Source organism: Ilyonectria robusta (assembly GCF_021365365.1).
Source record: "Ilyonectria robusta strain PMI_751 chromosome Unknown BGZ61scaffold_20, whole genome shotgun sequence".
Taxonomy (NCBI): Eukaryota; Fungi; Ascomycota; class Sordariomycetes; order Hypocreales; family Nectriaceae; genus Ilyonectria; species Ilyonectria robusta.
The window spans coordinates 551,400-575,962 of record NW_025764454.1 but is presented as its reverse complement, the minus strand read 5'-3'; the positions used below and the strand labels follow the sequence as shown (position 1 = coordinate 575,962).

Sequence of the window (24,563 nt, the reverse complement as noted above, 5' to 3'; positions counted from 1 at the left end):
GGGTGCTCCAAAGTCCAAACTTTTGCGCCACCGGCGGGCGGCGGCGACTTCAAAAGCAACTCAACTCGGCCCACGCAGCCACGGCGCAGAAACAAAGCGGGTTTGCCGTCGTTGGCTCCGACAAGCCCCTACTAGGTAATTAAGTAGTACACAGATTGGCCAGTTCCCCGATGCGGCGGCGGCAGGGCTCCCCTAGCACCCGGCGAGCCAGGACTCCAAGGAACACGGCGGACTAGTTACAGCGGCATTTGCACTTCTCCATGGCCAGTTTAGCGGTGCAAATGGAGTCCCAGACGGGTCGCGGCAGCTCCCTCATTCCCCTTCGAGCCTCGTTCGAGGGCGAAGCTGCGGGCTAGTTACCGCCGTCCCGGACATCATAGTACACTACAGCGACCGGAAACTGCGGGATGTGGCCATTCCAGCGGGTGGAGATTGGCCTGAATAGTGACCCCTGGCTACTCTCCAGCGTGGATCGGCATCCTGGCTTGGCTCTGCCGCTCAATTGGCCCCCGATGTGCCCGTTTAGTCGTGAGTTTCCCAGGGAGTCCTGGACACAGCGGCCATTGTCCCGCAACAGCTAGCCTTGCCATTCCGTGACGAACACGTCCCCAGCAGATGGGGGATTCATTTCTGAAAGGTGGGTTGTTGCGTTGCCGCCGGGCCGCGAAGAGGGCATTTTCTGCACCTTGTCGTACGTGCAGCCGCTTCGCATGGATCTGCCCATCGTTCCGCGTCTGGGGTACCGGCGGAAGATCCTTGTTCCATTGCTTTTCCATGCAAGGAAAGGCCTCGAAAAAAATCACTTGATCGTCATAAACCCACAGACATGGGGCCCGTTCGGAAGACGGCTCATGGCGTACGTAGTACTACCATCGGGACATGGGCAATGACGAAAGCCGATAATGACAGGCAGGGAATATTTTATGGCGCCAACTCTACACCAATGCCTTGCTTTCCGAGAGCAATTTGACCGCACGTCAATGAGGTCCATCAGATACTATCATGGTATATGTCTTTTCTAGATTGGTTCGCTCAGCTAAAATCCAATGGCTCGTTCATCCCAGTCTTGTTTTTCCAATCCGTCATCAATCGTACATTATTATTCCTCACGAAGCGTGCCTGGAACTATGATCCCTTTGGCTGTCCTCCTTGATCTGAAAATCCACTTTGACTAAAATTCCATCCGCGCTGGTTTCGCTCTGGTTGTCGTTGGACTGGTTTGCGCTCCGGAAGTTGGCCCGGCCCTCTGCAGAGGTATCCCGGCTTCCAAGCACGCTATGTTCGGGTCGGAGGTTGAGCGATCGGAGCGCCGTGCCGCGAGAATTATTGCTCTGCTTTCCGTATCTCGTGTCGCCAGTGCTGCCCTTGCTGAGATCCTTCCGCAAGATGAACTTATCCACCAACGGCTTCACGCCAGGCACTGATAGGGCGATCAATGTAGCTCCGATTTCTGCAACTTCGACGCCGAGCTGGGCGTTGTACGACCAGGACTGGTCGGCCTTCCACTGTCCCTGAATGACGAGGATCAGGCGAGTGATGGAGATCGCAATAACCCTAGATTTAATCGTCAGCGTCGATCATCACTCATTGCAGGTGAAGGAATCCTTACGAGATACCGGGAAGTAGGATGCACCCAAGCTGAATCTTCCTTCGGCGGGGCATTTCCAGCACTCGGAGCATCACGATAGGGATGCCAAACAGCAAGACGTCGCACACAAGCGATATCCCCGAGTTGGTGAGGTACACCAGACCCCATTGCAGGCAGGTGAAGTCGTCGACACCCGGCTGCCAAGCGTACGGCCACAGGCCAGTGACGGGGAGGCAGTGGAAGATGAGGAGAAACAGCTGCGGCAAGAAGCCGGCGATGAGGATGCCGAAGACAACGCGGATGGCAATCAGGAGGCCTTGGTGGAGCTTGCATAGTCGGTAGTACAAGGCGAGTCCGGAGATTCGGCAGAAGAGGAGCGCTGTCGTGTAGATGATGTGGGCGGCGAAGTCGAGGACCTCGGTCAACTTGACCGTGTCCATGTCCAGGACATACTGGATGTACGCCAGATGTCGGCCAGATCCAAGGTTGATGAGCCAAATACAGATACCTACGAAGGGAATGTAGATAACCTAGTGTCATAGAGCGCAAGGTCAGTGATGGCTCTTAGTGCAAATGCCGTCTGACGAGTTGGTTTTCGATCGCCTCTGTGACAATGGCGACTTACCCAGGACATGAGCGTCAGCGTGTCGTCTACTCCGAAGCGTCGAATCAGGAAGGCTCGCGAGCCCAGTCGGCCGAGGACGATGATGCTCGTCAGCACCGTCACGAAGATGATGCCAGCGATGGCCGAAGCGTCTTTCGTCTCGTTCAGGAAAGCAGCAGTGATGTCCTTAGGGACCCGGCCATCCGCGATGGCCTCGGTGACCTTGTGGTCAATAGCCATGGTGGCCGTTGGATGTGCAATCCGTTGTCCGGATCCGAAGGAACGTCGTCATCGATGAGCCAGCAGCAAGCCAAGCAACGGACAAGAACTTCACCGGCAGAGCGGGAAAACGGGTCATCAAACCCTTATACTCTGGAGATGCCCACCCTCTCCATCACAACCCACACCCAGACGGATCACTGCAAAGCTCCTCCGGCTTCCGTCGCCCCTACGAAACCCACCCACACCAAGTCGGGGAGCGATCGCGACGGCCACAGCTTCAAGTGGACCCGTCCCAGTTCCTCCAGAGCTATTTGTGACCCTGGCCCATTTGGGCACGGCAGGTGGAGGAGAAGTTCCGGCAAACAGAGGACGTGCTACAAGAGCTGTCGGTGCCGGAAATGAAAGACGGCGCGAACTTTAACGGCCAGGGTGCCTGGGTGGAAGACTTGCAATGGATTGCGTTCTGTAGGGGCTTTTGATACGGGCGAGACCTGGAATGGAATGGGAGACTGCCTGGTCGAGAGGTAATTAGGAGCCGGTGGTACTGCATCTGTCAGGTCATTCTGTGCCAGGGCCTGGCCGCATTGCCGGTAACGTCTCAGCGTGCCTGGATGTCATTCTCTTACTTGATACGGGTTAGCCTTGATGCTCAGCAATGGCCTTGGATTGTGCCTGGTGCCTTGCACTTCGTGCTTTGCATATCCGGTGTAGCTTTGTCGCTCATTACTTATTCTGTCGAACCTCAAATCCAGATCCGGTATATCGTCTCCCACGCTCTCCGGCATCCCACCTCAGTCGTTAGTTATTAAGTGACACAGAGTCGCTACCCGGGATCCATCCTTGCAGGCGCCGTTAGCTACATACAGATGCATGCATCAACGTCTCCCACCGTTCACCGTCCCGATGGTCAGCCCCCGGCGCCGACTGTAGGGATCATGACTGGGGATTGCGATGGGGAAAGCAAAGGTGGCTAGCTTGTCACTGCTCGGGGTGTTGCGCATTTTGTTTTACTTTTTCCTCCGTTTCAAGACGACGCCACCGCGGAATCTCGTTCCTGTTCTTTTTCTGCATCGACTAATTTACATCTTGCACCAGCGCCAAAACCGTCTCAAAGGGGGATGGAGTGGGAAGTTGGCAGGTTTTCCTTTTCCTTTTTCGCCTCTAGTGGCGCCACCGGTTTGATCGAAAATACCGCGCCAGGGCAACGGCCCGTGGAGCTTGGCTACGCCCTGAATCAGAAGTGTCGTGCCTTATTCCTGCCGCTATGGACTGGTGGCGTCGGTCGAGGGAAACGGTGCCGGATAATGACAGAGTGTCTCGGCGTTCGGTCTGAAAATAAGGCCGGCACTTGGCTGATGACATTTCAAAACTGAGGTGGCTGCGATGGGAAAGACGCGGCGATGCTAGAGGCGAACCGTCGCAAATAGCGCGGATTTCACGGCGCCTGGTGTCACTGAAAAAGGCATATTCTGAAATACGATTGTCCGCGTTTCCACCTCGATCCTTTTGTGGTGATCCGCGTCTTGCGATCTCTCCTCTGGAGCACCGCGGTTGATCGACGATCCTCGCACATCGCACCTCAATGGGACAGCTCCACGCGACAACAAGGAGGTCCTCTCCACCCCCTGTCCATCAAAACTGAGCTGATTGACGGTGGACCGTTCCTGGAAGTTCATGTGAAGGCAGAAAACTCATCACCCTTCCGCCCCTGTCCCTACACGGTATCTAAGTTTGAAGCACGACAACCTCCTCAACGCCAACGCCAACGCCGTTTATACCTGAAGGATTCATATCCCTCAAGCATGAATGGTTTGAACGGCCAAACACCGGGCACGAACTCCCCGTGGCGTTTTTAGATGCGGGGCCTCATCGACAGTCGTCGTCCTCTTCCTCCTCATCTTTGCCCAGATTCATCCTAGTCTGGCAGTCTGGCAGGGGTACCTGGTCTCGAGCCAGAAATCTTCGCTTGGCATTAGGCGATTTATGCCCCCTGGACCTGGCCCGTCCTGTTCACCAGAGCTTCCGTCTCGCTCTCATTTAAAGATTTCCTTCACCAAGGCCACGCATGTGATCCGGTGATAGTGATATCTTGCTCCAAGGCGAATGGTTAACTTTGCAAGGCCTTTCACTTGTCTTATCTTCTATGCATTGTGCAGTGAAGCCGAGTCCAAAGTTTCGAGGATGCATCCATGCCGCACGGCACTGCCTTCCTTTACCCATGTCGTTTGATTCTCGACCTCCCCAAAGTGGTAGCACCATTACGGCTGAGGGATGCAGGTCCCAGGTGTGTATTAGCCCCTGAGGCATGAAAGTCAAGGGTTCCCTCTCAGCTCGGGCTTTCAACTTACAAGCCGTATTGATTGACCGAAGTTAAGCTTCCCAGCCTTAGGCTTAGACACGTACAAGCCACAGTGTGAACTTCTAGGTCGACATCAGGGTGGGTAAACACGCTTTAGTTCTTCCGTAGTCAGTGTAGCTGTCTTTCCCACTTCAGCATCTCACATCCAGCATTTCCAGTGTCTTAATATCACATGTTCCATCCCAAAGAAATCAAGTTTGCCGTGTCTAATAGCAGGGAAGTCGGAAGACTACCGAAGCATTGGCCATGCCAACAGGGGCCATTACCACCCACTCGGGCGGGTCAGGCAACCGGCTACAGGCGGGCAACACACAAACTCCACTTGGGAAGTCACCATAGCTGTATGTAGAAATATTCCGGTATCGAACCCCTTGGCCTTGCACCGGAGAATACGTGTATAGTGGGTCAGGTTCAAAATGCCGAGGCGAATCGAAGCTTTTCAAGTACAATCTGCTTTTGAGTCAGCTTAGACTGCCTGAGCCGTTAGCCCTCGCACGATGGAGATTCTAGACGTAGTCCATATTCTGCCTCCCCGCTCCTTAAATTAATAGTCTCGCGGGATGTTCCCAATCCATCAACTCACAGGTTGTCTGGTGGACCAGCGATATTATCATGTGGTCATCCGTATGTACGACAGAAATGGGCTTTCACCGTGGACGCAGTCGTGGGGTTGACCCTGCTTTGCCCGCTGAGCTCTGGTCGTGGACCATGGTGTGACCATCCGGGTAGTATGCCGCTAATGGGATGCATGGGGTGGGCATGAACATTCCAAGTTCCGCCCTGTACTGTATATCCGTGCTCCGTAGTCTCTCTAGGAGCACCCTTCGATGGGCCCCATTTCTGGGGGTTCCATTCCCACAGACTAACACGAAGGAAAGGATTGGCCCGGATATCCAGGTCTGGAGTATCAGGCACTGGTGTTAGTACTGGGATCGCTTTATCAGATTCATCACTAGCTTCAAACTTACGCGTCTCTTGTTATCTTAGTCTCATGTTAGTGGTGAGGCGGCAAAGCGGATGCAATCTAGTCCTCCCTCGCCCTCAAATTTCAGGGCACTGCCGAAGCTTTAGGCTTCAGACCATGACCAATAGTTAGTTAAGACTTGGAAAGGTATAACACAATATCGCCAAGACGGAAATGAGGCGCTCGAATACGAATTCTAGACCCCAAGTCCCTAGGGGCGATGCCGACATTTCCGATTTTCGTTTCTTTTCTTCAACCAAAAGCGACTTCGTTTACAAAGAAGCGGCAGCCGTGACTTGAGGCAGGCATACAGTGCGAGGTATAAAGCCCTTCTCTAAAGTATTGTACTGCATCACTTTGACTTTTTACTTCCCACTGCTGAGTAAACGAAAGGGGCAGTAGGATATCGCGTCCATCTCAAGACGTCTTAAGTCCTACCCGCAAGGGATACAGTTAAGTACGGAACTAATGAGGTAGATTCATTAGGTACCTCATCCGGCAGTTGTACCAGTGAACAACGTGAATGAACGAGACATCTAGAAACATCTGTCTCCCACAGTCGAATTCCTCAAGACCTCGTGGCCAGCCTCACCATTGCCAGGGGGGTCTTACCGTGGTCCAAGATGATGTAGTGTTCATGAACCGGTCCTCGTATTCGGAGACTACCAAGTCTCCATCTCACACAACTAGATGAACTGTCAACAACGCCACGTCATATCCACGTCAAAATAGAAGGTATTATTTTCAGGTAGATTTCAATAGATCATCTGTTAATAGTATGAGTCAAGAGACGTAAGAGATGTCGGGAACGATGCTCGCCCTTTTCGTTCAGTTAGCGCGAAAGGAGCAGGCCTCATCCATGAAGGCCAAGACGGGATCCCCCATGCTGTCAAGTTGGAATTGAGCCGCATTTTCTGCACGATCTTGCCCCAAAGAACCTCCCACTGCTTTGACGTCACATTGATACGAAGCCCGATCCCAGGTGCCACTTTTGTCGTAATCCTTACAACCCCGTAATGTGCCACCGGTGGGCTTCGCCACTAATATACTTTCAGGAAACGTATTTGGTCATGACCGCGAAATCCTAATTAAAATTTATTAGGGCTTGCTGGGACTTTGCTCGATGGCGGTGAGACTAGGAACGAGGAATGTTATAGCTGGGGTTTCAACTTGCAGGCGCCTTCGACTACAATCCAAGCCGGGTGATGACAAATTGTGGTAAGAAGATCAATGAAGTATATTGTTAAAAGATGAAAATATCCACAGGGGTGTCTGTTAATTATTTGTCGGTAAGGCGTCGAAAAGCCTTTGTGGGTGACCGGCCTAGAGTGCGAGACTTTTGCGTTCGCCGTCACATCAAACACCGGATAGACCGCAGATCGTCGGAAATCACAACAAAAAAGTAAAGTCCCAGTTTAAATATCATAAGAATGATCGTCTCGTGAATTAAATTGTATATCTGTCTATGAAGACCTAATACTGGTGTCTCGTCCAATCCGCATTCGCTACCCTGTGCCACAAGTACAGTTCCTGCTGCAACTATTAACCAAACCATCCGCTTGCTACTATGTCCCGCATTCCATACAACTTAAACACAAACCTCAATTCCAAGCCTGGAGGCGCACTTGGCCAAACTATCGGCTTGCGCTGCGCGGTAAATGTCATCAGCGTCGCCAAGACTGGCACCCAAGACGTCTTCCATCCCCGCAACGTCTGGGTATGCTTCAGTACCCCTAGGAGGGGAGTTTGAACCCAGGTTAGACTGGAAGATTCCAGCAGCTGAAAGGGGAAGAAAATCCTCGTAGGTCATTGGGAACGCATCGACGAGACCTTGCTCAAGAAGCGCGTCGATATGGAAACTCTGTTTGGGGAGTCTTGCCTCAATTCCTTTGCTGGTCGCTTCAAATGTACAGTAGATGAGGTCGCGACTTCTTAGCTCACTCCAATCGTCAGGGTATTTCTTGAAGACGGTTTCGACAAGCCTATCAAACTCTTCCGGGCTTGGTTCTTCGGAAGATCTCGCTGCGACTGCCATTGCCTCCTCGAGGAGTTCGTCGTATAATCGCCGCCCCGCTGGAGTGACGGCAGCTCCTCTCTCCTCGATTTCACCAAACCGAGCGCGGTGCGAGCCCTGCACCAGGGAATCATAGGATGAGTCGCTACCGCCGAAGAACTTGATGGGCTCTTCGATGGCTAGGAAACTCGTTTGGCGCAGGAGAATTGGGCACGATCTTGGTGGCGGGCCCTCAATTCTATCCTTGACCATGAGTCCCTCCGTCTTCATCAGGTCTTGTGAGGATGTAATGCAAAGTGTGCGAGGAGTGAGGTGGTTGATATGGGAACTTCGGAAGCAAGCAATGTCGGCCAGGATTGGGTGCTCGTCCTTCAAGCATTGGTAGTCCTCATGCGAGGCAGCAGCGGTTCCATGCCAGCTGAACGTCTTCATTGCCTCGGCGACAAGTCGACGGCCTTGGTTTGGCGTTAACCTCCCATTCTGAGCGTCCCCGATACTGAGGAGCTGCATCAGCTCGTCACTGAAGATATTGCGTTTCGACAGCAGCTCTAATGCCAAATCTCTAGCCCGGGGATCCTTGATGAGTTCTGGCCGAAGCACCGAGGTGAAGACACGAAACGGGTTCTTGTGAAGCGACGTCTCCGTCTTTGGCCTGAAGCAAGTCGCGTGCATGGGTAATCCGGCAGGAGAAAGATCGTAGTACCCGACGGGATAAAGCCCGATGAGGGCGAAGATCCGGCGGACGGTACGGAGCTCGTGAGGTGTTCCCAATCTTATCGCGCCGTGCCTCTCAACATCAAGTCTTGACGACGCGACATCCCCGTAGCGCATAGCGAGGACTTTCGGGTCGAGGGCACTGCCGAGCGTCGACTGGTTGACGTCTCCGACAATGCGGACCAAGTCGCCGTAGAGGGGGACCTCGTTCTTGTACATGGCCGACATGGCCAACGTGAAGGATGTTCGCAAGTCATCGCGGTCGACCCACGATGCCTCTGGCGAGGATTGATCAATTGCGCTAGGAGCCATTGTGAATAAAAACTGCAAAGAATATGGCACAATTACTATCTTTGTGATCTGGGATCGTCCTCGTTATAAGGCGCCCGAGGAGCTGATATGACGCTCCGTTATCTACGACCAAGATAAGTAGATACGATATCTGCCGATGACTCTTCGATAAGGTGTCGCCCTCAATCATTACCGGGGATGCAGATCTGCACCTGTGATTCGTGATCCGATCAAGTGATAAAGCTCCGAATATCGCCGCGTTTAGAAACGGCATTGTTCGGCCCAAAGGGACTGTGAGCTCCTACTATTCGGTAGCTGAGTCGCGGGCGAGACGTCATTCCGAGTTCGGTCGGCAGATGCCTTTGTGAGACATTCAGTGCCACCTAAGCCAAAGCAGGCGTAGGGCATTGGTGAGAATAAAAGACTACTGGATCTGGCTTCCGGGTCATGTATTTCAACGTCATTCGTGTCACTAAGCGAACAAGCTTAAAAGAAGGCTGCAAGTGTATACAAGCTGAATCCTAATGAACGTACAGTGGGCGAGACATGAAGCTGCACCATCCCAGAGGAAGTGCAAGTGGACAGTGTGAGCGGAATCATGAAAAAGGTAAAAAGAAAACCGATTGCCTCTTCCTGGCCACTATTTGGTGCTCCAGTATTTGCTTTCACGGTGTGAGACGGGTGTGAGGTTTCGCCACCTTGCCTAATTCGACCACTGCGACAACGCAAATTCAGTCCAGTATAAAGGTGATAAGCAGAACTCGAATCTGAAGGAGAATTTGGACCAGTCATCTAGTTATCCATCAGCATCGTTGAGCAGAGTGGGGTCCCCGCAGACCCCCAGACACGTCGACGCCGGAGTTGCGGAACTGGGGGGGGGGGGGGGGGGGGGGGGGGCTGCAGGCGAGAATAATGATGATGGTGGTAGAGGTGAAGAATGCGAATATTGAGAATCCAATTCTGAGCCCGCTTGTAATTGCCTGGGATTAAGCGCCGGCTAAGACTGCAGATTGGTGCCGTGCTGAGTGACATCGGCCAACAATGGCTTATCCGTTCGTCGTAGAATTAGCTTGTCCGATTACTGACGAGAACGTCGCCATTCTGGCAGAAGTACTGGAATTTCCCTGTTGGAGCATATTCTAATATTGAATTACCGTCCTCGCCGCGAGCAATCGGGATAGGACAGGGCAAGGCTCCCTGTCCGGACGACGTTCCGTTGTTAGTTGGAGGCAGCGGCACGCGGGCGCCCTAACCTCGACGGTTAGCCACCAATGGTGTTGTCAGACGTGATGACGAAAGAGGACAAAAGACGTCTAGAGAGCAGACTATTACATGGCCATGTGTTCGGTCTGCTGTCTCGCCTGAACTTGGCGGGGCCATGATGCGGGCTGAGATGTCGGCACTGCCATGCGGTTGTTGACTGCGGGCCCGGGTCGTTTCTTTCGCGAATAAGAATCCAACCAAAGCTTGGCAATCGTGAGGCTTTGTCGGCAACAAGGGTTCGGGTGTGTTAGATGCAGCACTCATGAGGGGGCTGTGTGCAGGGCAGTTTCGACAGTGGTGTTGGGCTTGCTGTGCATTGCTGAGAACCCAATCAAAGCCACTATCCCGGCCGTTGTCGTCCGCCCAGCCTGCAAGGCAAATGTCTTTGGGGCTGAGTAGGGTTCCACCTCCTGGGTTAGCCTTCTAGATTCTGTTTACGGCTGTCCATCTCCTTGGTGTAATGGGTTCCAGGTAATTTCCTCAGCGCAGTCACTCGAAGTGACCGCGCAAACAACCTACAATCGCCACACGTACATACGCCACGGCGTACTTAAGAAGCCATACATCCCATGTAATTCACGAAATGTGCAATACTGTGCATTCACTGAGCTCCAAAGATCAACGACTCTGGAGTTACAGCAACAACGAAGCACGTCATGGGATCGAAAGCCAAGGCCAAAGTCAAACCCAAAGCCCGCCGCAGCGGAGGACATACCCATCAGTCATCCCCCCCACCACCACCGCCGCCTCCGGGCCCAACGCCGGAAACGATCAAAAAACTCCAGGATGCCGCTCTCGCCTTTTTAGGCGATGGAGATGGCCAGCCGCCGTGTGGAGTGTCGCAGACGCACTTGTGCACTCTTCTGAGCAGACTCGGCTATGAGGAAAGAACACGACACGGAAGCCACGTCACGTTTGGCAAATCGGAACAGTCCGATTTTCCAAATCTTGGAAAGGACAGCATCACTCTCGTTATGATCCACGGGAGACGAAACATGAAAGCCGACCGTGACAAGCTCAGGCAGTGGAGGGACGCTCTCGAGGCTGCGGGAATAACCTGGGAGTCGATTCAGGAAGAATGCCGACAACATTCAGAACGGCAATCGCGAGCTTGAATTCGGAGCCGACCACACGGTTCGCCAGTTGGCCTTGCCAGGAACGAGGTCCTTTGGAACATTTCCCAGTTGTCTCTGTCTCGGCGTTTACATGGCGCACCGCATCCCTGTTTCAACTTCAACAGCGTCGTTGCCATCGCGCCACGAACATAGCCGCCAAACGGAGAAGCCAAGGACCAAGACTCGCGCAGCGGCACGACCATCGCGCATCATGCACCGGTTTTCGACAAACGGCGGCCTGATGTCACCCTGCTTGAGCATGGGGCGCTCGACGAGTATGAGGGCCTCAACAAGCCATGAACGAATCCCCGGGAGCAAAAAAAACGAGTCATTCCCGTTCCACGACCTGGATTTCCAAATGAATCTCCTGCTTGGTCTAGGACATTCGGTTTCGCCTCCGAGATTTGCAACGACTTCACTTGCCGGCCGTCGACCGTCCCAGCTCACCATGATCTTCATCCAGCCCGCAACCAACACCAGCACCGAAAGCCTCAGCGAGTTCCGGTTCAAGACGATATTGGTGTCCACCCTCCTCGAGGTCAGGGTCCACACCATTGTCCCGGAGCTGCAGGAGGAGATTGACTGGGGCGATGGATGTATAGCCTGCTTGGTATCTTCACTGGTTAGAAACCAAGACCGACTGCGCGATTGGGGTGGCAGACATATGTGTGTACATTCATTGCAAGGTGGATTGCAAGGTGGATTACCAGGCTGGAAAAAATTCGCAGGTTAGGCTCGCCACATGCAACAGCCCCGACAGGCCCCCCGGGAGGCTTCCGGGGCGAAGCAAGCCCAATGCCACTGTTGAAGGGAGCCCATCACCACCAACGGGGCTGTGACCACAGGCAGCCAGGGCCTAGATCATCACAACACACATCTTTCATCTCTTCTCGATGACTCCCACCACATCACGGCCACGCCGTAGCATCTTTGCTCCACCCTTAACAGCTCCAGCCAGTTGGGTGTCGCATCAATGATATCCTCCCAGAGTGGAGATGGATATCTGAGTGGCGACACTATGGGCGGAGATCTGCAGGGTCCCAGTCGCTTCTATGCCCCAGACCTGACTCTCTGGCGGAAATGACCTGTAAGCCATTTGGCACGAGAGGGTAGCCCAGAGTGACATACTGGGCATGCATTGCGTCGCAGCAATGCGGAAAGAGTCCGATTAAGCACGTAGAAGTAGTACCCATGATCTGCTCCCTTGCTGGCTCAGGCGATACAGGATCGAACTTCTGACGATGGCCTTGGTAGGACGAGCTACTAAAATTGGCACGTAGTGGTCGTTTCGTTGCTCATCGCCCCGTGAGGTAAGTCCCCCTACCCAGCTTCCCGTCCTTGCTCTGCGGCCCGACGTTTAGCGTCTCTGTCGTGGGGGTACCCCAGATGACGCATTGGCCTGTGTGGAAGACTACCCCTGGGAAGAGCGTTGCTGTCGGCCATGATTCAAGAAGAGTGGCACACTTCTTGTTTTCTTTCAGCGAGCTCATGCAAGTACTCTGCAGTATCATTGTGATGTTCTGATTGATGTGTGATGTCCTTGTGGCGCTGGTGGGTGCTGAGTCTTGGATGTTGCCATTCCAGGTAGTTGGTCTTGGTACAGTGCGCTGCCGCGGAAATAAGTGTAGTTGCACCGTGTGTCACTCCTCCGGAGGCTCCTCAGGCAGGTGCTGGAGCAAAACACTCTTCTAAGTCATTCCTCAAAGTACTTTCCCAGCTGCCCAGTGCTCACCGCAATATAACCTCGTTTTTTTTTCTCATTTCAGACGAAAGCTGTAGCCAATACTATAAACCCGACTGGTTCCAAGCGATCAGGCTATGCTCAGGTCTAAACATAGCCAAATCTGAGACTAATCTAACTTAACCGTCGCCGCCACCCCGCTCCGTAACAGCCATGTCTCAAGCAGCACACAGCGGCAGAAAGCCACGGGTGGTCGCCCTCGGCACCCCCAAATTCGTCGGCGACGACTACCTAGCCGAGTTTAAGAAGGACTTTGACTACGCTGTCCGTATATCCATCCCTCTGCTTCAGGAACCGGTAGTCAAGCCGATACCATCCCATGTAACTGACCCTCGTACGAGCAGGTCCTCGATGTGAAGAACCATCAGGAAACATTGGAGAGACTGCCGGCTATGATCAAGGAACATGGCCCTATCGATGCCTTCATTATTCGGATGGGCAGAGGTCCTTACCATCCATTCAACGAGGCCATGTTTAAACCCCTCACCCCGCACTGCCGCATTATCGCGTCAGCGGCCGCCGGCTACGACGACTTCGACATCGACTGGCTAACGCGGAACAATATCTGGTTCTGCAACAGCCTCGATGCGGTTGCAGAGGCCACAGCCGACATGGCCTTCTTCTTGACTCTCGCCGTGATACGGGACACATCCCGGGCGGAGCGCTGTGCGCGCGAAGGCCTGTGGAAGGATCCTGTTGTTCCCAGCAAGGACCCGTCGGGAATGACGCTGGGCATTGTCGGCATGGGTGCCATTGGCAAGCATCTGGCGAGACGGGCGGCCGCATTCAACATGCGGATCAAGTACCACAACCGCCGGCAATTGGGTGCAGACGACGAGGCCAAGTACAGTGCGACATACTGCGCGTCCCTGCATGAGCTGCTCAGCCAGTCCGATGTCGTGTCAATAAACTGCCCACTGAATGCCGAGACGACAAATCTCATCTCGACCAAAGAGTTCGCAGCGATGAAGGATGGATCATTCATCGTCAACACGTCTCGTGGCCCTGTGATTGACGAGCCGGCTCTCATTGAAGCTTTGGAGAGCGGCAAGATTGCACGGGCTGGGCTTGATGTGTTTTGGAACGAGCCAAACATCAACGAGTACTTCAAAATCAGCGACAAGGTCACTATTCAGCCTCATGTGGGAGGATTGACCGATGCGGCGTTTCAAAGGGGTGAGAGGGAGTGCTTTGAGAACATCAAGGCATTATTCAAGACCGGACGTCCGGTTGCTCCAGTAAATGAGGTAGCTTAAGCTGGCTACTGATAGTTGTAATCATCAACGGTTAGATTCGGCATATTAAAAAAGGAATATGCCTTGTCAGGTACGAGGCATAATTACGGGCTTTGTGATGTGACTCCGCCTCATGAGTGCCGAGCCGCAAGAGCCTTGAGCCAATCCTCACTTTCTCGTCCAAATGACTTTACCTGCCTCTGAAAAGTAGCTTGGTGGCGAATTACGAATAACCACTCCTCTCCGTCACGGCACGCATTGGCTGCTGTTTTGAAACACAATACGGCAGTCCACACTACCTCGACATATAATGAGTGAGTGGCAGAGCTTACCGGCGAAGCTCTGAAGCATGAAACGCACGGAATGACGAACTTCGGCTTGGGGCTGCAGCGATCACGGTGTCGTTTGGAACAACTGTGACATCATCTTGCTCACTGATGCCAATCCGTTGCCGGATTTCACGGGGCCAAATCTCTGGGAGCTAAGTGGAATAATGATGTTTTAGGTATCAGAGTAAATTTCCTCAGGCCTAAAAGGTCGGGGGACTGTCAATAAGGAGAAGGGATCAGGTATATAGCCAGCTGAACAAAAGCATCCTCAGCTAAACAAGAATATCCTCCGCCAAACAAGCATCCGTCTCACACAACTCCGGGCTTACCAGCAAGTGCCACAACCCTTCTACCGAGAGTCACTGACGCCAAACGCTCTCCTCCACGCCTTGCTCTGGTACGGATCCTTGAAGAAAATCACCTGCACCGTCATGTCGTCCCGCACATTCCGGCTCATCGGCGCGTACGTCGTCACGGCGCCCAGGAACAGCTTCCGCCGCGATCCGCCGAGCGCGTTCTTGACCAGGCACACGGCCGCGCTGTCGAGGTCCTCGATGGCAAAGTGCTCCGGCGTGGCCGTCCAGCCGTCCTGCAGCCCGCCGACGTGCTTGGTCTCCTTGACCGGCTCGGGCTTGCCGGCCTTCTTGGCCGCGAGCCAGCGCGACACGCAGGTGACGGCGTCTTCGTTGCTGATCATGTCCCAGAGGCCGTCGGACGCGAGGATCACAAAGTCGTCCGTCTGGATCTGGCGCGTCGTGACCTCGGGCTCGGCGGACATGTACGGGGGCGTCAGGTACTTGGGCCGCGGGCTGGTGCCGTAAAAGTCCTCCTTTGCCGTCGTGATCTGCTCCTTGGTCCACTTCCAGCGGTGGTCGCCAAAGGCTCTCGTCACCGCAAGGCCAAGAAGCCGGCCGGAGCTGGGGCTCAGGATGTCGTCTTTTTCACCCGGGTGCTCGCGGTCGATGCGGTCGACCTCACCCTTGTTGAAGCCGGTCTGGTCGACGCTCAGCTGGTCAGCTTGGAACTTCTGGGCCGTCGCCGACCAGGCGCCGCGGACAGCGCGGGAGTCTCCCGTGACAGCAGTGCGAAGGGTCGATGTCTGGGGATCGTAGATGGAAAGAAGGGCACAGCTTCCGGCGATGGCGGGGGCAATGGCCGAGATGACCTCGGCGGCACCAGGCTCGTAGCCAGCCTTGATGGCGCTGGTCGCATCAGCAGTGATGCGGTCATCAAGACGAACAAAGGCGTTCTTGATAGCGTCGTCCACCACGTTGCCAGAAGTCTCCGCAGCCACGCGGGACAAGGCCGCCGACACATACGAGACGAGGGACTGCTTCAACACCTTGGAAGTAGCCCAACCACTACACGGAAAGATCCGAATCAGCTCTTGTTCGACCCGACATCTCCCCGGCAGGGATACTTACGCGTGCCCATCGTAGACTCCCGAATAGAGAGTCTTGGCCCCGTCGACGCCCTTGGCCACGGCGAGATCCCACTCGTCCTCGACGGGGTGGTTGCTCGACACGCGGACCACGTCCACGCGGCCCTGCACTTTACCCTGGCCCTCGAAGACGAAGCTGCGGGCTTCCTTGCGCAGCTTGGCATCGGCGGCTTTGAGATCGAGGACTTCCACGGGAGACTCGACGGGCACCAGCTCCTCCGACGCGGCGGCTTCGATAGGCGGGACGGGTGAAGGCGCAGAGTCACGCACGTTGTCGTACACAGTCCAGACTATCTGAATCGCAATGGCCAGGAGAATCAGCCGCCGCCACTCCTCCCGGGTCTTGGGGACCTCCTGCCACAACCGCCTCTTGGTGCGCTCCCACTTGGAACTCCTCGCCGCCTCGGCCGCGCCCGTGAAGGGCTTGCCGGCACCGGCCTCCGAAGTCTTGGGCGTTCCGGTTGACGAGAGGCGCGTCCACGTGGCAGAAGGCGCGCGAACTCCCCGGTTAATCAACAGCCGCGCCGCCCACGCATTTCCCACAGGCCTGCGAATCATGGTGTTGCCGGTGCGCCTTCAGTCACGGTCGTCGCTCCGAGCGTGAGGAACGAGAGGTTGGTTGGTTGGCTGTCTGGGAACCCGTTTGCTAGACGAGTCGCAAAGCGCTAACCTGCCGCGAGACACGATGAAAAAAGTGCAAAAAAAAAAAGGATTAAAACTACCGAGACACCGGCTTGGAAGGACGTCGCGTAAGACCAGCAAGGCTATGGTCTCGGAGAAGGGAGTTTGTTTGCTGGTCTGTCACTTTGTCTCACGGAACAACGCTACACTAGATAGTGGCCAGCAAACCAGAATGGCGGAAATTATCCGGCTACCCTGCACCTGACAGGGTATTGTTACGTCTTGAGTGGTTTGACATCATTAACAGCAGATATCAGATGTGTTTTAATGCGAGTTTAGTTTTTTGCTCTTTAGACGAATGGAAGCTATTAACATGTTTCATTATCTTGTCTTTTGTTTCGTTGACTCTTCTTGGTGTTGAACAGACAGAGCTGCTTCGATTTGAAGATCTGAGGTGGATCTTATCTGGAACCAACAGCGGTGTGTACTATCAAGCATCAGCTGTACAGTCCATCAAACAGCCTTCTAACCACACCGCAATAATACAGCAACACAGCAACACAGCACAAGTTCATTCATGAGGAATCACACATTTATTGCCCGTAGACCCAGATATGTAAAACGCCATAACCGCAACCCAATGGTAATCAACCGCCGCGAAAACAGTTTTAGAAATTGTTGGCAATATCCTCTTGCTCGTCCTCCCACTCGCCGTCCTCCTCCATTTTCTCGTGGACCTTGTACTCCGCGTCGCCAGCCAATCCCTCGCTGTCGAACTCCTCCACATCCATGTCGCTGTAGTAGTCATCGGCATCGTCATCGTCGTCGCCCTTGCCGCCGTTCTGCTCCTTGGCCTTCTTCTTCTTCTCGATGTTGTCCTTTTGCTCCTTCTTTCGCGCCTCCTTCTCCTGGTTCCGCTTCTGCCATCGCTTCTCTAGCTCCTTGATCTCCTGTTGGCTCTTGTGCACATACTCGTGCCACATAACCTTGCCCGAGCAGAGACCTTCCTCGACCTTGGTCAAGCGCAGGCGCATTCGGGGGCCAAGCTCAACGAGCTTGACGGCGCGGCGCTCAACGTTCTCGTCATCCGCCTCGGGCTCAGCGTCGTTCTCGGCAGCCGCTTGCCTGGCCTTGGCAGAGAGAACTTTCCTGGGCGCAGACTCGAGGATCTCAACCTCGGCATCGGTGTCGAGCTCACTTCCACTGGTCGCATCCGTCATGTAGCCATCGCCGTTGTCGCCGCCAACCAAGAAGTCGGCAATGTCCTCAAGCTTGCCCAGGTTGGGCATCTTTCCTTTCTTGCTCGTCTTGGTCGACAAAAAGTGCTCGGCGGCATTCAGCCTTCGCAGGGGTTTTGACACACCCGTTGACCGTGTGGTGATTGCGTAGTGTCTGAAGTTCACGATGAAGGTGCCATCATCTTCCTCCGACGCCTCGCGGTTTAGGAGGAGTACTCGTCGAATCGACTTGAGCGGCGTGGCTTGGGGGTTGATGGGCGGGAAGAGGGACTGGAAGACGGTGGTGGCAAGGGACTCGAGGTGCTTGGGGACTTTGGATTTGGAGTCGGCGCCGGGGGTAGTGAAGTTGTTCATGACCAGCTGGAACGGGTTAGCGAGGCGAGAACTTGAGATTTACAGCGAGCTTACCAGAGGAGGAGTGATGTACTCCTTGCCGCCGCCCTTGGGGTGTCTTTGCGCCCTTTGGACATCCTTGCAGAGTGAGTACTTCTCGACCCGGAAGTTCAGCGTCGGGCCTCGAGGTGCGAGGGCCATTCGCAGGTTGGTGTTGCCGCTCTCGGACCGCGAAAATAGCATCAAGTGGGTGACACCCAGAGGACCGGCCATGACGGCGTAGTCCCTGAGCCTGTTGCCTCGACGCTCCTTCAATCGGCTGGCAGTGCCGGGCTCCATGACCCTTCGCACGTCGGTTGCGAGCTGGCTGATGCTGGACCCGACTTCGCCGGCTCCAATTCGGATGACCATGCTCTTGGGGTCCCGCGCGTTGGCATGGCCGGGCGCGTCCACCTCCGGGTTGTTGGCACCCACGTGGGTTCTCTTCTTCGTGCGTTTGCGGGCCATGATGAATTGAGTTGGTGGTGAATGCGTGCAGTGAAGCTTCAAAAACCTGCAAACCAGAGGCTGGGCCTTTGTCGCAGGCGCAAGGAAAGAAAAAAAGTTTGGCGGGGATTGCGATAAGACTAGCGCACGTGCGATAACGAAACCCCACTAAAATTTTCTCGACCATGATGCTTTCTCTCAGCGAAGTTAGTTCTGCGATATTGTCACTCCGCAAATCGCCCAAGATGGAGAGCTCAAAACGAAGAAAGACGGCGCATGATGCGCCCAAGAAGAAGCCTGTCGTGGAGGACCCTCCCGTCAAGGCCACTCCCGAACCGTCTGAGGAGGAATCGGCTACTCTGGAGGCCCCGTCTACCGAAGAGGATGCTCCCAAGAAGACGTTCAAGGACTTGGTGAGTTGGATTGATCCCGATGACGATAATGGCCGCTGACTCTCCCCAGGGAGTTGTAGACGCTCTTTGCGAAGCCTGCGAGGCTCTCGGTTACAGGTATCCCACCCCGATCCAGGAGAAGTCAATCCCCGTCGCGCTCCAAGACCGCGACATCATTGGTCTCGCCGAGACTGGTAGTGGAAAGACTGCGGCCTTTGCCCTGCCTGTCCTCCAGGCCCTCCTCGAAAAGCCCCAGCCGCTGTTCGGCCTCGTCCTCGCCCCGACCCGAGAGTTGGCGTCCCAGATCGGCCAGGCGTTTGAAGCGTTGGGATCGCTGATCTCTCTACGATGCGCCGTCATTGTGGGTGGACTGGATATGGTTCCGCAATCGATTGCCCTCGGCAAGAAGCCTCATATTATTGTGGCGACTCCTGGCCGTCTGGTGGACCACCTTGAGAAGACCAAGGGCTTCTCTCTACGGACGCTCAAGTATCTGATCATGGACGAGGCCGATCGTTTGCTCGACATGGACTTTGGTCCCAGTATCGACAAGATTTTAAAGTTTATTCCCCGCGAGCGACGAACGTACCTCTTCTCGGCCACGCTCAGCTCCAAGATTGAGAGTCTGCAGCGAGCCAGTTTGAGGGACCCGGTGCGAGTGAGCATCAGCTCCAGCAAGTACCAGACTGTGTCGACTCTACTACAGCACTACGTTTTCATCCCGCACGGCCAGAAGGATACCTACCTCATCTACCTCATCAACGAACACGCTGGCCAGTCTTGCATCATCTTCACTCGCACTGTCTGGGAGACGCAGCGAATTGCCATCCTGCTGCGAACGCTGGGCTTTGGCGCAATCCCGCTCCACGGACAGCTATCCCAGTCAAATCGTCTGGGTGCGCTCAACAAGTTCCGGGCTGGTACCCGCGACATCCTCGTCGCCACCGATGTTGCGGCCCGTGGTCTTGATATCCCCAAGGTCGACGTGGTTCTCAATCTCGATCTTCCCCAGGACTCCAAGACATATATCCATCGTGTCGGACGTACAGCCCGTGCCGGAAAGTCCGGTGTGGCCATCAGCCTGGTCACTCAGTACGATGTCGAGATCTACCTGCGAATCGAGGCGGCCCTGGGCAAGAAGCTTACGGAGTACCCGTCTGCCAAGGAGGAGGTGATGACGCTCCAGCCCAGAATCGAGGAAGCGCAACGCCACGCGAGGAACCAAATGAAGAATCTGACGGAGGAGAGGGGCAAAAAGGGCAGCACGCTCAAGGGCGGAAAGCGAGGACAGCGGGATGGTCCTAAACGCAGGAGGGACGAGATGGACAAGGAGGAGGGTTAGGGCATCACAGACTCACTAGTAACTTAATGATCATCACTGTTTCAATGGCCAAGCCCACCTTGCAGGCGGCCGCTCCCGACTTTGGGGATATATTGAGGGGCAAATGCGCTGCGCTGGTGTTTCAACTCCACCAAATTTGATGTGACAGGGAAACAGGATCGCCCTTATTTTCCCTGGCGAAGATGGCCCACTACTCCTACTGCTGTGGCCCATGGTGTTGGGCCCGGAGCTACACGACAGTTAAAGTGATAGTTATTTTAATGAGAATGGACTGTCTTGGCATAATAAGTAGGCTGTCAATAGGAATTCCGCAATCCTAAATTCCACTGTCTCTGAGCTCATCCCACTTGCGTATCAAGCTTCATCTCAAGCGACAGGTGGTATCCCACCGTACGACCGACCCGAGCGAGATGGGCAACGCGTGTTACTCAGGCACGACTCAGCCCTATACCTCATCGCTTCTCCCGTCTCATTGCGACCGCAAGTGGCCATGAAGGATCGCCGTGTGGTATTAATTAAATAGCAGACAGCAATTGAGGCCCCGAGTTAGCTGCCCAGCACCAAGCCAGGGGCGTGCTCATCAGTTCGAAACATTCCCAGTGGCTGTGGCAGTGCGCTTCTACCGAACGTTCCGCCGCCAAGCCCCCCGAAGGATCGCCGCATCTGCGCCAGGGCTGTCTTTCAACGTCGTCCCGTACGCCAGCTCTCGTCTAAGGACGCCCTGTGAATGGTCGTCGCAGGGCGTTGTTCCCCGCCTGTTGTTTCATCTCCGCGCTGTCGGCGTCGCGCGCACAGAGGCCGTCGCATCCCTGTCGCGCAGGGCGGCCGCTCCCGGGCAGCCGAGTTGCTGAGGCGGGCGACGCAGGAGATGAAGGGCCGCTGTGAGGAGCTGGGCTCCGTCTGGGTTGTAGAATAGTGTGAGACACTGAGTTGCGATTGCTAGCTGAGGAATCTAGCGCCTGGGCAGATATGCGGCCTCGTACGGCGGCTTACGGGGTGGCAGTGTATATAAGTCATGGTGTTGCAGTCACCGAAACACTGAGACAGCCTCATCGCCTTCAGTTCAACCCTCCTGGTTCGCTTCTTCTGGTGCCTAGTTTGCACCGTACTTTCATTAAAATTGACATTGTCAAGTAAATTCAATCTCTCATTTTCCAGTCAATCATTCAAACTCCAACATGCACTCTTCCGCTATTCTCCTCACCCTCGCCACGGCGGCGAGCGCTCACATTGCCTCTTGGAACGCGGGCATGTACTGCAAGGTAAACATATCGGGCGTAACTCTCTAGCAATCACATCTAACTCCGTTCTAGAACGGCAACCAAACGGAAGTCGACGCCCCCAACACCAACCAGGCCGTCAATCCCCTCTACAACCTCACCAAGGCCGAGTGGTGGATGCAGGCCGACCGCGGCTGCGACCTCACCCCCCCTGCCGACGGCGAGTTCCTCGAGCTCCCCGCTGGCAAGTCCTTCATGACCGAGCTGGCCAACAACCGCGCCTTCACGACCCTGTCCTACGACGGCTCCCTCGCCACCGACTGGCAGGACGGCAAGAACCGCTCCATGCCCTGGAGGGGTCCCGGCAACCCCCCCGGCTGCCTTATGGACGGTGGTGATGGCTCTGGCGGTGAACTGCACACTCGCAGCATCGAGTCGACTGGTGGTACCGCCTGGGCTATTTCCTACGAGAGCGATATTTCCAAGGTTACTATGGATAACCTTGTCGTCTTCTCCGTGCGATACTAGTACGTCTCTTCCACCGGGTATCTCTATGATCCAACCAACTAACTCAGCTCAACTCAGCTCTCCCTTCTTCCGCAAGACGTGGTATGACGTCCCCGCCGATATGCCCGAGTGCCCCGAGGAGGGCTGCTACTGCGCGTGGCTCTGGATCCCCGATGGCTGTCAGTGATATCCCTCTTCACCCACCACTTCCAATACTAACACCCACACAGGTGGACAGCCCAACATGTACATGCAGAACCACCGCTGCAAGGTCACCGGCAGCACGTCCACCAAGAAACTCGGCACGCCCAAGGCCCCCGTTTGGTGCCGCGACGATCCTTCCAAGTGTGTCGCCGGCCCCAAGCAGATGATGGTCTGGCACCGTAAGTGGAATACCCTCTGAGTCTTATGTGGATACGATTACTGACTTCGGTTGCAGAGGCCGAGGGTGACAACGTCGACCCCCCTAACAACCAATCTCCCACCTACAACCAGCGCATGGGCTTCATGGATGGTGCTCAAGACGATATCTTCGCCTCCGAATGATAAGCAAGCCCTATTTGTCGTACCTAAGCAACGTGAGGACATTGTACTATACTGTATTGCATCCTTCTGGAAGGATTAGCCATCACTTCATTCTTCTCTAGGCATCGAGTCGGGTTTTCAATTTACAACTGATCCTCGGGCCCCCATAAACATTAACTATGACAAATCTCTGATAGTATTTGCTAGGTGACCCCCTGATCCTGAGGATAGTCTCGTGAACAAATATCCTCAGGGGCCATTTGTGCGGTAGTTATTCGTCATGGGTGTTGAGTAGGAAGGGTTAGCAAGCCTAAATGCGAATGATGTAAAAAAGCATGGAGTAAGAGAAGGTCTTGGTGTGGGACAGTTAAACGGTCTTTTCTAAGTTATTCCTAAGATGTCATATCGATCGATCATGAGGTGAGGTTGAACAGGACTAGAGGCGCTCATGGTCTGGTCACGATGGGAGCGGAATGACGATTTGGGAGATTGATGGACTTGGCAGCTAAACAAAAAGAAGCGAATACAATTCCGGGCTCAAAATTATATTTGCAAACAATGGAGCGATGATTTGAAGCAAAGAAAAGAGAAAGGCACCCATTGTGCATGAATGATTACTTTCATCATAGTCGGTCCACCGCCGACAACAACAAGGAGAATTTGACATCGACCAATGCTTGTCTTTTCCACCAGTCAATTTCGTTCCGCCGCCTTAACAACAGTAGATCTAGTATGAGGGGCAACTCGATGAACATTTTGGATTGAAGGCGTTTCCTGTGCTTTCTCGGGTAGAGCCACTGATAGTTTTAGTGACAACACCCTGAGGCACGACTCTCTCCCTCCGTCGAATAAGAGCATAGACCCTATCTCAACTTCAGCCAATTCTCTCGATTTTGCACTCTCGTGGAAGGCGACCGAGCAAATACAAATGTCCCTAGTCGGCTCACCAAATTCTTCAACTTCGAAATGCGTCGTGGTTTGGATGGGCTCGGCAAGGATGCCCTCCCAAGAATATCTTGGAGGCGTTGCGGCGTGGTGATTGTAGTCCCCTCGACTTTCCCAGCGTTTTGCCAAATATTCAGCCATTTGAGGATCGCAGATATTAAGATGATTAAATGGGGGCGAGGGAATGACAAAACGATGATGGAGAGGGAGTTCTGTCGGTTCAGTTGTCTGCCTTGATCCATCCAGTAACTTATTTACTTCGTACCAAGGTCTAGATCCGGCAGCGAGACGAGGTGTCTCTATTTGAGAGCCAACACAGTGGAGCAAAGTTGATGAATGTCCTCAAAAGGCGTAGTGAGTTGCTTAAAATGGTAGCTGAAAACTGCTACTTCGATAAGGTAGTTGACCAGCTAGTACGGCATTGCTGATGTTAGAAATGATACGGTTCACTTCGGTCTGTAAGAATGAAGGGGATTACTTGCTCTATTAATCTTCCAGTGGAACTGAGAACCAACCTCAGGCATCGCCTGGATTGCAATCAGCCGATTAAAAGAGAGCCTTGCTGCGAAAAATATCGTGCGAGATAATGTGCCAACCTCGGAGAGCCCCCTCATCGCCACTTGGCTAGAGCTTGCAGGTGGAAGGCTGAGGGCCATGGGAACATATGCAACCGCCCTCGGATACGGATTTTGGTGAGTTTCCTTATCTGCCAGTTTACTAGCATAAAAGAACCCTACCGACTACAGTCCGCAAGGCTGGCCGAGCTCACCCCCTTTCACACCGCTCAGGGGATTTCTTCTTGTTGTAAAGCAGTTTACACCACCTCCACAATTGAGCTGGTCACCTATGTGCCGGTTGCTGTATGCGTTTTTATTAAAATGCTCCCGGCATCGTCGTCTATGCTAAAAGCCCACATGGCTATCAAGGAGCTTTGTAACCGGTGATCCATGATTCGGAATAGTCTGCACATGGTTGTCTGATGGCGAACATCATGGTTATCTGCGTCGGGGCGACGGAGCCACCTAAAACTTATGTCAAACAGACAATACGGCCGGGAGATGCTAGACTAGCCCG

General features: G+C 54.2%; 9 protein-coding genes across 9 annotated transcripts; 5 read left to right on the top strand and 4 right to left on the bottom strand.

Moving 5' to 3' along the window:
- Positions 1-1,038: 1,038 nt before the first annotated feature.
- BGZ61DRAFT_99310 (uncharacterized protein) lies at positions 1,039-2,576 on the bottom strand. Its single transcript, XM_046257311.1, has 3 exons — positions 2,214-2,576; positions 1,610-2,118; positions 1,039-1,554 (listed from the first exon to the last, which is right to left on the bottom strand). The coding sequence occupies exons 1-3, from the start codon at positions 2,430-2,432 to the stop codon at positions 1,107-1,109; spliced, it is 1,176 nt and encodes a 391-aa protein (XP_046100040.1). The 5' UTR covers positions 2,433-2,576; the 3' UTR covers positions 1,039-1,106.
- Positions 2,577-7,177: 4,601 nt separating this feature from the next.
- On the bottom strand, positions 7,178-8,790 carry BGZ61DRAFT_458253 (uncharacterized protein). Its single transcript, XM_046246734.1, has one exon. The coding sequence runs from the start codon at positions 8,775-8,777 to the stop codon at positions 7,326-7,328; it is 1,452 nt and encodes a 483-aa protein (XP_046100039.1). The 5' UTR covers positions 8,778-8,790; the 3' UTR covers positions 7,178-7,325.
- Positions 8,791-10,346: 1,556 nt separating this feature from the next.
- On the top strand, positions 10,347-11,134 carry BGZ61DRAFT_554969 (uncharacterized protein; the record flags this gene model as incomplete). The annotated part of the gene is made up of 1 exon (XM_046255601.1): positions 10,347-11,134. The coding sequence occupies exon 1, from the start codon at positions 10,676-10,678 to the stop codon at positions 11,132-11,134; it is 459 nt and encodes a 152-aa protein (XP_046100038.1). The 5' UTR covers positions 10,347-10,675.
- BGZ61DRAFT_458251 (uncharacterized protein) lies at positions 10,781-11,987 on the top strand. The gene has a single exon (XM_046246733.1). The coding sequence runs from the start codon at positions 11,226-11,228 to the stop codon at positions 11,865-11,867; it is 642 nt and encodes a 213-aa protein (XP_046100037.1). The 5' UTR covers positions 10,781-11,225; the 3' UTR covers positions 11,868-11,987.
- A 1,041-nt stretch (positions 11,988-13,028) lies between these two features.
- Positions 13,029-14,131, top strand: BGZ61DRAFT_497019 (D-isomer specific 2-hydroxyacid dehydrogenase; the record flags this gene model as incomplete). The annotated part of the gene is made up of 2 exons (XM_046251086.1): positions 13,029-13,139; positions 13,217-14,131. The coding sequence occupies 2 exons, from the start codon at positions 13,029-13,031 to the stop codon at positions 14,129-14,131; spliced, it is 1,026 nt and encodes a 341-aa protein (XP_046100036.1).
- Positions 14,132-14,573: 442 nt separating this feature from the next.
- BGZ61DRAFT_458248 (phosphatase 2C-like domain-containing protein) lies at positions 14,574-16,759 on the bottom strand. The gene is made up of 2 exons (XM_046246732.1): positions 15,864-16,759; positions 14,574-15,800 (listed from the first exon to the last, which is right to left on the bottom strand). Exons 1-2 carry the CDS (start codon positions 16,436-16,438, stop codon positions 14,789-14,791), a joined length of 1,587 nt encoding a protein of 528 aa, XP_046100035.1. The 5' UTR covers positions 16,439-16,759; the 3' UTR covers positions 14,574-14,788.
- A 117-nt stretch (positions 16,760-16,876) lies between these two features.
- BGZ61DRAFT_508572 (Brix domain-containing protein) lies at positions 16,877-18,650 on the bottom strand. Its single transcript, XM_046251958.1, has 2 exons — positions 18,148-18,650; positions 16,877-18,099 (listed from the first exon to the last, which is right to left on the bottom strand). Exons 1-2 carry the CDS (start codon positions 18,577-18,579, stop codon positions 17,170-17,172), a joined length of 1,362 nt encoding a protein of 453 aa, XP_046100034.1. The 5' UTR covers positions 18,580-18,650; the 3' UTR covers positions 16,877-17,169.
- A 153-nt stretch (positions 18,651-18,803) lies between these two features.
- On the top strand, positions 18,804-20,292 carry BGZ61DRAFT_361176 (P-loop containing nucleoside triphosphate hydrolase protein; the record flags this gene model as incomplete). Its single annotated transcript, XM_046241243.1, has 2 exons — positions 18,804-18,971; positions 19,021-20,292. The coding sequence occupies 2 exons, from the start codon at positions 18,804-18,806 to the stop codon at positions 20,290-20,292; spliced, it is 1,440 nt and encodes a 479-aa protein (XP_046100033.1).
- A 1,178-nt stretch (positions 20,293-21,470) lies between these two features.
- Positions 21,471-22,565, top strand: BGZ61DRAFT_497015 (uncharacterized protein; the record flags this gene model as incomplete). The annotated part of the gene is made up of 5 exons (XM_046251085.1): positions 21,471-21,554; positions 21,606-22,039; positions 22,098-22,198; positions 22,250-22,402; positions 22,459-22,565. 5 exons carry the CDS (start codon positions 21,471-21,473, stop codon positions 22,563-22,565), a joined length of 879 nt encoding a protein of 292 aa, XP_046100032.1.
- Between the last annotated feature and the right edge of the window lie 1,998 nt (positions 22,566-24,563).